Here is a 13146-nt window from a genome sequence, read left to right as displayed (position 1 = left end):
TTAAAGGTTATTTATTTAATATATTTTATTTAAACCTGAAATATATAACATTTAAGTGAGTGTATTTATAACAGGACATCGTTCAACTTATATTTACTGTATATATTACTTATACTTGTTCTATAACTATTTATATCCTAATCAGATTTGTTAAATCACCAATAACCCTGAAAATTGTTAAAACTTATTTAGGCTGTCAGATTCGGATTTTGTTGTAATCTGTGACTTACGTATGTCAAAATTCAATACGTATACGTCATAATTACTTTTAAGGCTCTATTTTACTCTTAATTCCACCTTCCAAGCACTAGTTAAGGATTTTTCATCATATTTAACCATAACTATTTGATATGTTAATATCATTAGTTTCTTCATATAGTACGAAGGCAATGAAAAATACTACCATATTAATATAATTCCACTTTCTCAGATCAATTTCTACTAAAACAGGTATATTTAGCCAATACCACTACACTGATGCGTGCTGTGCTACTTCCAATCCACTTGACCATTTCACCCGCGACTTGCCGAACTGCTTTTCAACCAAATTATACGTGACATAGTTTTCATACAAATTTCATATTAGCGACGTACGACGGTAATAAATTGAGTATATTAAAAACGCGTTTACTAAAACGAAAAATAATTTAACGCAAGTTTTGTAATTCAACATTAGTTAAGATACATATATACAGGGCGTCCCACGGCGATGCCACACGGAGGGAAAGTACCTTAAATATTAATGATAGGATATTTTACTGAAAGAAGACATCGTTTAATTTTTAATAATAAGTAGAACTGCATTCACAGATTTTTTAAAAATCGCGTTCCTCAACCGGGAATCGAACCCGCCAAATGTGACAGTAAAATTACATGTATTTTATAATAGCGTTTGAAAGGGTTACTCATAAGCATTATTTTTTCCTTAATAACCCAGCATATTAAATGAATCTAAAAACATAAAATTTTACATTTTATTTAAAAAAAAATTTTTTTCAAATGCTCAAAATGTGATCCGTTCTGTTGTATACAAATTCTCACTCTTTTAATAATTTCTCTCCTTATCGATTTACTTATTTTTGCATGGTGGATGTTTGAAATAATACGTCTAAGTTCATTTTGTAACTCCTGCACACTGTTGTACCGGTTCCTGGAAACTAAATCTTTTACATAACCCCATAAAAAAAAATCAAGTGGGGTTAGATCTGGGGATCTCGGTGGCCATCTAATTTGTCCAAAAGTGCCGATCTAGGAAGGAAAATGTTCATTTAAAAAAAAGATTTAGTTTACAGGAATCGGTACAACAGTGTGCAGGAGTTACAAAATGAACTTAGACGTATTATTTTAAACATCCACCATGCAAAAATAAGTAAATCGACAGGGAGAGAAATTATTAAAAGAGCTAGAATTTGTATACAACAGAACGGATCACATTTTGGGCATTTGAAAAAAATTTTTTTTTAAATAAAATGTAAAATTTTATGTTTTTAGCTTCATTTAATATGCTAGGTTATTAAGGAAAAAATAATCCTTATGAGTAGCCCTTTCAAACGCTATTATAAAATACATGTAATTTTACTGTCACATTTGGCGGGTTCGATTCCCGGTTGAGGTAGGCGATTTTTAAAAAATCTGTGAATGCAGTTCTACTTATTATTAAAAATTAAACGATGTCTTCTTTCAGTAAAATATCCTATCATTAATATTTAAGGTACTTTCCCTCCGTGTGGCATCGCCGTGGGACGCCCTGTATATGTATACTTTAGTTAATAATTAAAAGCGTAAAGAAATCGCATACTAGAAACAAATATGAGCCCTTTAGTTTTAATAGTGTATATATATTATAAATTCCATTTAGATTTACAAACTTTTAAATAAGTCAAGTCAGTTTTTTCTTAATCCAGCGTCGCAACACACTACCTCTTATGTTAGCTTTGTTGAAAGGTCATGTTTTAAACTACTGGGTCATGTTCTAACCCAGCTTCAAACAAAGTGTTTAATTGAACATATATACCACAACCGCCAAACGTAACTCCCATATTTTTCTAAATTTGTGTCACCCAGAAATAACATAAAAGTAACGTTTTGTATTCTATATTATTTACGTTATATATACCTTCTATAAACACAAGATCGACTAGTTGCAACAAAATCTATAAAGTTTATAAACTAAAAAAAAATTAAATTGAAATAAACTGTCTAATAATATTGACCTTAACTTTTTTCCTAAACGTATCTAAATCCCATGTGTCTTTATCACTCTTATGTTACTTTGTAAATAACTAAATATGACAAAACATTTACTAAGCGAGGTATATTTAAAAAAATCTTGACTATTGTGAAATCATAATCAAGCCTTCGTAATTACCACAGATAATAGACGCGCCAAGATAATAGCTGCAAAGTAATTCGCATTCCAACTGTACCCACACTGCCTGACCATTCACCCGACGAAGGTCAAATATAAGCTTATATGGATATAAAAAGAGGTTTTAATGAAATATGAATTGTTTAAAATCAAAGAATTTTAAGTCCATACGCCAATGCTATTGGATATTAATAAGTCCTTCCACAAGGAGACTTAATATAGATCAAATACCAATAATAATTGTTAAGGAAGACAAGGTAATGATTGCCTCTGGAAATATTGGAAATCGGTCCTTACACTATCGAAATGAAATTGGTTTTTTGTATGGGAGGATCAAAAAGTATTTTTTTTAATAGTACATAATTAATTAAATTATGTACCATTGTTAACACTGGTGTCCCGGTGGAACTCGTACAAGTAAATAACGCGATATATCATGTATTATAAAAAAATAAAACGGGAAACTAAAAAGAACATGGCTTTCGCAACACATATGATTGAAATAGCTGTAAAACATTGAATTTTTCCTAACCAAAGAGGAGATATTTAATGTCAAAGTGGCCAGTATGACAAAACGCCAATTTCATATGTAAGGACCTAATTATAAACGTGTCCTACGTATAATGAACTTTTCGAATAACACTCCAGTAGCGGATTTATATCGAATTAATAAGTTGCATACCTTTATTGTCCTTGTATTAAATTGCCATGAACTTTATATGAGAATCGTTTTATGATAATTTAAATGTCAGTCACTACGATGTTAGCAATAAATTCAAATGACAGTTAATACTATTTAAAAAAAATGCATTTTCGAGTACCTACAATTAGTGCTGTCCCTAAGTATTACACTTTTTCAGAAATATTCTTCAATAAGAGCACTTATTTGTTAATTTAAATTACTTAAAAGGGATAAGCGTAACGATTTTCACAAAAGTATTTCCAAACCAACTCGACTTAGGGTCCTTCAAGAAAAGAGTACCTATTCATAAAAAGCCGACTACACGCTCGCGAACTCTATGGCACTGTCAGTGTTATATTCGGCGGTATCACATATGCCCATGTTTTATTTAAAAAATGATTCAGGGTCGAAACTTTTATCGCGGAGTCTGACTCCCAATTGACAAAAACGTATTCAAAGTCGTAAATATCTTTAATTATTAATTTAAATTTCATGGCGCCACAACCTACAATCTCCTTACCATTTTAGCAATAAAATCTTTATCATTAACACAATGACAGCTCATTAAAGAAAAATTAATTTTACTACAAAATTTTACATATATGACACCTACGCAATACCCACACGATGAAAACCTTAAATTACATCACAGAAATAATTCATCGAGATAATGACGTAATTTGTGGGAAAGGGACTTTGAACTATAAATAGTAAAGAGAGATTGAACCTTTTTTCATACTAATATAACGAAGGGTGATGATAATTTTCTCAATAATATCTTAATTTATAAGTAAAATACGAATCATACTGGATAAATGTGTTTTAATATAATATTTATTTATCTACAACGCAAAGGCAGTACTGCAACTTGACTGCAAGGAAGCCATATCATAAAATAATTAACACAGATTAGACAAAAAAGGCTTTCTTTTTTTATTCATTTCCTATATATTACGTATATTATTAAATACGAAGTCCCTTATCCTTGTCCCTTTGAAAAAGAATTTGGTGAATTTTCACTAATAGATAGTGATTCTTTCAAAGCTTTATTGTATGTATAATCATTTTACTTAATTTTACTAAAATAATAAGTATTGAAGGGATTCAAATCACACCAAATCCATGCTTGCGCAGTAGCGGGCAGAATCAAGTTTTTATATATCTTAAATTGGTAGCCATTAAATACCCACCTTCGTTTGTTCGGGGTGAATATTAAAGCTGATTTGCGAGGAACTATATCGTCAGAATATATATTACTTATATTGCATACTTTATAATTATATATAATTATTAGGAAATCATTTTTTACAGATGAAATGAACCAAGGGACACCGACACGGAATTCGATAGTTATAATTATAACATTATTAATCTCTGGAAATATTTTCCGTTTAAACGTTAACAAATTACAAATGTGGGTAGTGAATTGGGATCATGCCTTAATTACATTTAGTAGCTGTGGGTGGAACCACGGTCAACTGTCAAACGAGTGGGTTAGCCTTTTACTACTAACTTTCATTTAAAAATACGTATATTAGACCAGTGTAGAAGCCGTTAAAAACCCATTCAAAAAGGAGGAGAATATTATAAAAATAATCGACTGGCTATGGTCGGGAATTTTTAAGGGTAAAAAACGCTTTATTTCTATTATTTCTATGGAAAAAAGTCAGAATGGCAAAGTTGTAGATAATAAAAAGATTTAAAACTGTTGTATTTAAACTTTAGCCACATAACTTTAAAATATATGTGAAAAATCCAAAGAAACAAGTTTATAATATTTATATAAATATATTGGCGACTCAAAAACTTTAAATAAATAATTGAAGATTTGGAAAAAATCTTACTGAACTAAGCAATCCTAATGTAAAGATTTCTAAGCCAGCGGATTTCCAACGTATTGTTAAACCATACATGAATCATCGATGTTAGGAAACATTTTCCAAATACTTTTTAATAGTAACGTCGCGGTCAAGAACATCTACAGATTCGTTTCAGTTTTTGATAAGTTATGTAAAGTGTAGTATCATAATATATATATATATATATATTAACTATATAATTATATTAACGTTGTTAGTCCGTTATGGACTCCTATACTACTTAACCGATTTCAATCAAATTTGCACATCGTTTGCAGTTTGATCTAACTTAAAATATAAAATAGCTTAGATATATAAACAATGCTATTACGTGTTATATCACTGAACTCCCCTTAAACAGCTACACCAATCTGAATGTTGTTTTTTGGTATGCCCTGTTTGAAAATGTTCAAAATTCGAGCGTACTCCTCCCTTATAGGCATACAATGTACCCACTAAAAATGGGTGTCTATGGGCTACGATGACTGCCCTTTTTGGGCGTCCCGCAAAAAAACCTTAATTGTAGAAAACTTTAATTATAATAAATAAATAAGGGTTCATGAGGTTTATCGATTCAAGTAAGTCCTAGCGAACAGCTATAGATCAATCAACCAATTATTCATAATCGGTCACTGCCAGCTCTATACATAGATAGATAATATAGGTAGATCACGAATTTGTACTTCGTGGTGCTAGTCAAAACCGGTTCTATGCAGCTGCGCGCGATCATATTTTAATAACTTGTTTACATTTAATACTGTATAATATAAAGTACTTATATACAAATGTTTACCTACTTTTCTGGCATTTGAACCATTGCGTTAAAACTTAATTACATATTGCCTGCTTAGCTCCTGTTATACAAATGATATATGAAACCAAGCTGCTCTAGAAAATGACGACTATTTTTACCAATAGAAACTTCTTAAAGTGCCGAAGGTAGGCGATCATCATGACTACTTTAATTTTGGATGCCGCGCATCTGAATAATGACTTGGTGCTTTGACCAAATCATTGTTTAAGTTTCTTCAAGATGGAGTAGTTCGTATGTTTTGGTGTTACGTAAGTTTGTTCGAAGTATTCAAGTTTCCTTTTTTTAACCATAAGCATTTTTTTGTTTTGCTACAATCTGCCCAGCACGGTTGTATTTCGTATGCGGTCTGTCCAACTATAAACCTAGATCTAGACGGAAGATTTTTAGATAGTGTATAAACGCCCTAGACGTAACATCGCGAATCGCCGTGCATTTAAGAAGTAAATGTACGCGCCTGTAACTATGTATTTTTTTAGTTTCGATACGTAAATCCGCGTGTTAAATTCACCAATACTGTGGAAACTTTTTTCATCAATGTGCCTAGATATCAAGACGTGTACATAAAAAAAACATCAAGATTGAATTGAACACAGAAATCTGAGGTTAGGTTGTAAAGACACTGGCTCTTTAATCATAAACTATTTGAAATCAACAAATACAAAATTCTAAAACATTGCAATAACATGACGTCATCTTCCTGTATCATCGCTACCGGTCTATTACTTGCAGTTAATGTTTTTATGCAAAGCTAATCTTCCTAGTGAATCCCAATACATTACGACGTAATTACTCTCACGAGATGTTATTACGCGATCTGTTTTATAACATCGTATATTAAAAGTGAATACATAAACAACACCTATTTCCTAATGCGTTATGTTTTTCCTATACTTTATTTATAAAGTCATTAAAAATCTTTCCTGATTTGTTCATTCGGAACAAATTCTACCAATAAATGTGGTTTTTTTTAATGTGAAGATGTACGCAAGCTCGCGCCATGCATCGAGCTAGACGTTAGGCCTGTGCCCTGAGTCTACCCTCAAAGCCCTCTGCTATTCAAATAGATGGGTAACGAGATCCTTCCCACTAAAAATATCTCAGCCCTCGTCACGCTTTTCGGGGTTCACCAAGGAAGGGCCACCAAAAAAAGCCCTCGGATATTCACAGCAAGATCCTAACCATTCCTCCACGCGCTCTTAAGATTCGGGGTTCGAACCGAAACATTCGACGACTAAGGGCCACCAATAATACTACTTTTCCCTAACTTATAGGCAAATACGTTTGTCCTACATAATGATATAGCACGTATACTTAAGACTTTCTAGAACAGTGCATTATTATATTACATACCTTATTCAATTGCTTACTAAATATTCATTAATACAGCTATTTATTAGCAGCGATTACTTCAATATGAATAATTTATTAAATAGTTCACAAAGGTTTTAATAGCGCTTAATACAATCTAATTAACGTAATCTAAAAATGGTCGCGACTTTGACACAGCATAATGCCAGTTCAAAAAACAGGCATATGTACTTGTTTAAAAGAAAAGTAATAACACAGCAATTTTGAAAGTACAAGATATTGTGTTTTACAAAAGTTTTAAATATAGGACTAAATAAAAATATATGTCACTCAATGATAAGAAAGTTTTTTAAGCTTTTTTTAATTACTTCATAATCGTTCAGCTAACAAACTGTATACATAATACAAACAATTACACTAAAAATATAGCCAAGGATGGTGTAATAATTAATATTCACCTACAAAAAGGTTCTAACATTAACAAAAGGAAAATAATATTCAATACATTTAAGTTAGTAATATCTAATTTGGCTGTGTTATTTGATGGTGTAGTAGTGACGGTATTAGTAAGTAGTTAGAGGTGTGACATTAAAAACAACTATTATAACTACTACTTAGTACAATAGTAAAACCCAAATAAAATAATGAGAGACCTGTCGAAAGTATGTCTGCAGATGGACCTTTGGAAGAATTTGTGTCTAGCATATGAAAGATTTACATATGAGAGTCAAAGTTAAGTATCTTCACTAATGATACCCTTAGTGTATAGAGCAAATGTGACAGATGGAACTGAATCCGAATTTGTAGGTGCCCTTAGTTCAAATAGGTTACGCACTAATTAATAATTATACCAACTAATATATAATAATATGAATATTCAATACCTCGATTCATAACAACAAAGCGACCATGAAGCCAGTGATACTACGTGCTTGCAGACAGAAGTAGATTGTGCAATCATTCAGACACTTCGCAAGACAAATTCAATTTTTAACGCAAGCTAAATCGCACCCAACAGTTATAAAATGAATAAAACGTTCGTTCTTTAGATCTGAGACATTGTGAAATGAGAAATGTTTATACATTTAAATGTAAACAGTTTTATTTTCAAAAGTATAACACGGATTGCAGTTCGTAATTTGTAATGGTATGTACCTACGTTTTCAGGTCTACCTTAGACCACATTTTATGAAGACGTGATTCAAAGGTATGAGATATTGTTGGAATTTATCTGAGCAAATCAAAGCTTTTTTATTTTTTTATTTTTCTAATTTTCCTTAGCTACTTTTTACTTTAACTCGTATGAATGCTAGACTGCAGTTTTGTTTAATAATATAAACAATTGTACTAAGTTTTGATTGGTTTTTAAGCTTCACAATGGACCAAGGTATACCGGCCGTAAATTTAGTTGTCTTTGCTTGGAGCTTCCTGCCCGTATGCCCCTTGATATAAAAGTTATCCAATATGGAAATATTCCAATATGGCAGCCATCTGAGTTTTCAAGTCGAACATAATATCCTTTAAATGGCACATGTAAAAGCCAATGTTTCTTTATAAAATTGCATTAAGTTTTTACAATAACTAGAATGTTCTCTTAAAATAGCTTCTCTATTACGCGATTCGCACCAAGATTCGCGGTCATTGCAAGACTGGTTTGAATTATGTCGTGATTCAACCTATAGTATAGGGCTGTCTTTTGCTTTGAACGCTTTATGGTTCTTTGTTCTATAGCCTTCAGGTAAAGTAAAGCTCATTGCAACGAAAATTCATCGGATGTTTAGCTGTGTAATTTTTTTTTCATTCAAAAAATTAATGTAGTCTGCCCTTTGTTATATATATAAAACAAGACGGGTTCTGTTCCTATTTGTTTAATTAAATAACAATACATTGTTCTAGATCTAAATAGTTTAAAAACCTTTTTGCAACGTCATCGTTTACGTGTGTCGAAAGTTGCCGCTCAAGATTGAGGTCGTGGGCCAACCAATGAACTGGGTATTGTTCAAAAGGTCACGTTTGGTTTAAATGCTATGAGACCAGTTTTTTGCTCATTGAAAATATAGGATACTTTGTGTGTGGGTGTCACGTCTACACGTAAGTTTTTTTACCTGATCCCAATACGTTTTTCTTAATTTCTGTGTCATATAGAAAATTCATCTTAAATATTAAATAAAATATTAAATAAAATCCTAAATAATAATTTTTTTACGTTGATTTTTAATCCTTTCACCTCACAGCTTCTTTTGTTTATTTGCATCCTAAAGACTTTGCATCCAAAATTTTTTGAAAATCACTTACGTACAATTTAGATATCAAAGCAATAAATGGCCCTCTAAAAGAGCCATTGTACGTTTATTTACGACATATTATGAGTTACATAATAACTCTATATAATATAAATTATATACCCCTCTTTAGCTTCATAAGTAAAGCCATATATTTTTGTGTCGTGAATAAAATGCATATAAAACTCACCTTGAGAGCGCAAAAAATACAGGATGGTCCGAGGCAAGCATGGCCGGTCAGCTCGCGAAAGCTTCGCCGGAAGATGTCCAGATGCCAGAGCACCTGCAAAGAATAAAACACCATGTATTTCCATTAATTAGTAACGTGTTCTGTTAGATTAATTAGGTCAAGAAAGAATATGTTGTTTGTATAAAAACATCGTTTGCGCCAAGAATATATTATTTTCAAACGCCACGTTTGAAGTCCCGTTGAGTATGGAACAGTTATATTTGGGTTTGATTGTTTAAAGAAAGAATAGTAAAGGAATATTTTTTTATAAAGAAAACATTTTTTTTTGTTTATAACAATTATTGTTTTTCCATAAATATATGCGTCTAAGACACCAGTCGTTACTGCGGGGTACAGAAAATAACTTTAGCTATAAGTTTTGGAGTCTATTAAGAAAGCATATAATGTAACATTATTATGTAATCAATTAAATAACTATAAAAGCAATAAATGGCCGGTTATACATAAAATTCGCAATTAACGCCCACATTGACATAATCTGTGCTTGACTAGATGAGGAGGTTTGTGTTTGTTTCACTAAGCAGAAAATCAAAAGTATCCGACGATATATAGATAGTAATGAAAATTGTAAACACTTTAAGGATACCAGAATATTTGGAAATTGTTTATAAAAAATATACAATATCAATTGAATTTATATTTATATGATATCAATTGATAATAATTTGATAGTAATATACTTTAATACTAACACGCCATAAAACTGTCGCTGTGGCACTATTAAAAAAAATCTCTAACAAAATTCCTTAATACCGGCACGCATACAATTTACGCTTAGTAAAATTAAAACGTATTTTCTATTTCATTTATTATGCTAAAGAAATCGATAATCTCACGTAATAGAACAAACTCACGCGCAATAAATAGAACATGTGAATTAATGGAAACGCAAAGCGGTTTCTAAGAAAGGGTATTTAAGAATAACAGTGGGAAGGAAAGTTTAAGTGAAATAATAGGTTCTCTGTTTACTATATACACTTTGTTATGCATCTATCTTAAGTTAAAGCTTGTTCGAAATGTAGTAATTACACATGACTACCAATTCTTATGTATGTAAATAGTATTACGCAACAAGGTTTTTCAATCAATTAAGTTTATAGAGGCAATCTTAATTATGACAAGCATTAATAAATAAGTGATTAATATTGTAGACACAACTGCTTTCGCTGCAAGAAATATATAATTTAAATTCAGTTCACTTAATTCAACAAGAGTCGATAACACAGGCTTTAGACGAACTTGTCATCATCATTGGGAAATAATACTTATTATTAACAGTATACATTATTTTATTATTTTTATAAAAATAATATAATGCCTTTAAATGATGTAATGGTAAGGTATTTGGATATTAAACCATAAAATAGCGATATATTTCCTAAACCTCCAATTCAACTGAGAAAGGAAATGCTTCCGGTACCTTTTGCAACAGGAAATCTTTTTCAATTTGATATAATTATCTATTTAACAATATTTAGTTATTTCTATGTAGGTAAGGAATATTGTATCAATAAATGTAATCAAATCAAACTTCCAGTGTAGTATAAGATATTAATTTCTGCATATCGGTAAGGTTCTGTTACAAGTGACATTGACTCGTTTTCCGTCAGGTGCAGCGACATATGACATCGCAAAAAACTGCTGTTTAAAGTTTAATTTATACATACCACGTATAAATTAAACTTTAAATAATGATAGTTTTAACACTGGAAAATTGCAAGGAATCTTTTTTTTATAAAGGTTTTGGAAATAAATACGCATCTTTAGGCATTAGAGACTGCAATTTAGATATTTATACTTTCATAAGAAAATATTCTGGAAGTGATTGCTTATTAACAGTGTATGTATTATACTATAAAGATAATCACATATATACGTTTTTTAAACACGCACAATATTGTTACATCCAAAAATAGAACCACAGACAATAAAGGAATCAAAATTTAACTTAAAATACTATTACTAGATGGCTCTGTATGGCGATGTACGTGTGTAAAACATAAAAACAACAAACAGGCGAATTTTTTTTTCTTTATAGCCCTACTTCTCCGCTGATCGCTATTATTATTAAATACTCAGGTCCTTTCAGCGATCCAGAATAACAAAAGACTGCTTGTTAAATTAAATAGAATAAATTTGATACACATTAAAGCATATAATGAAGTAATACACATTCTGATAGATAATAAATAAAGAAATATTGCAACAATTTCCTGCGCCTACGCAGATAGATCATTATGATTTAGAACAAGTTAATTTGCATTTGATAAATATAATTTAAATATCAAACTGCACAAAATAAAATATATCTACAAAGTGTGCATTTAAAAACTGGATTTTTGACCTTTTGGATATAATATTGGAATATGTGAATTTCTTTTTTATTATCCAAAATAACATTATATATGTCGCAATATATATAAGCTGTATAGGTAAGAATTGGTACGCTCTTTTCGTGATGGACCCTAATTACAATTGGGTCGGAAATACTTCAGTGGGAGGCTGGTTCCACATAGAGGTTAATATTCCCAGAGCACCGCGATTTTTATAAAAATATATACATACATGACTTTTTAAACATAAGTTCTCTAAGACAATTTAATTTAAAATATTACATTATAAGTATATACAGTATTGTAGTTATTGCAACCATAACCCGGACCGCGTCATGGGAAATCGCGTTGTTTGAGTCTTCATAAAACCTTTTTTTAACAATTGAAAACTAGAAACATTAATTTATTATTTCGCATTATAGGGGGGTTTTGTCTATGGTGTACCACCACTGAACAACGGAGAATACCACGTACGACAAGATAGGTATACTTCTATTATACGATCATCCACGTCTTGCGTTCAACTTCTTGCTAACATTGCTGTGTAAACACTTGATCATTATTAATCCATAATGTTGTTTCTAAGCAATTAATTCAAATTATTCATCAAACTCAATAATCTATATTCTATAGCGTTCACCTGCGTACCTATTCACAATTGTTTTGGCGTCTGGCCGGCAGGTGGCTCCCAACTTGTTTGAGCAGATGTTCAGACATTGATAATGCGAATTCATCTTTTTATTCACCAAATTGTAGAGGCTCTATTCTTAAGCTTTTGACTATAGGGGATAAAGATTACCCTTAATTCTCGAGTAAAACAAGTATATTATATATATATAAGGCACTTCTTAAAAATAACCTATATAAAACAATCAAGTATACAGTATTAACAATTTTCTTAATCTACATAGTAATAATAAAAATAATAAAAAATAAATTAAAACAAATTTAAAGAGTGTGGTACCTGTGACGCTGGCAGCTCGCTTATTCGTTGATCGAGGAATATTTTTTACCCAAAATATTAATAAGAAGTATCAGTTAACACTAGAAAGACGGGAAAATCTAACTACCTACAAAGACGGCGACCGGTCAAATGACTCCTCCAATATATTAAACCTTTTTTTATTATTTTAGCTGTTAAAAATGGTAACTATAGTAATAAAACAGGGTTTGATGTATGATTAATTATAATATTTATACACATATTTTACATTTTAACATTTTCTTTACATTACAAGAGCCGCAAAGTG

The 13146-nt window shown here is 31.0% G+C and overlaps 1 protein-coding gene across 2 annotated transcripts in view; it reads right to left on the bottom strand.

Moving 5' to 3' along the window:
- LOC110995186 overlaps positions 1 to 13146 on the bottom strand; it is a 66549-nt gene that overhangs the window by 16046 nt on the left and 37357 nt on the right. For both annotated transcript variants that reach the window (XM_022262234.2, XM_022262237.2), the window contains one exon: positions 9504 to 9596. In XM_022262234.2, coding sequence (XP_022117926.2) covers positions 9504 to 9596 — 93 coding nt within the window. The remainder of the gene's footprint in view (positions 1 to 9503; positions 9597 to 13146) is intronic.

This window comes from Pieris rapae, chromosome 2 (genome assembly GCF_905147795.1).
Source record: "Pieris rapae chromosome 2, ilPieRapa1.1, whole genome shotgun sequence".
NCBI lineage: Eukaryota > Metazoa > Arthropoda > Insecta > Lepidoptera > Pieridae > Pieris > Pieris rapae.
This window is presented reverse-complemented; position numbering and strand designations above follow the sequence as displayed.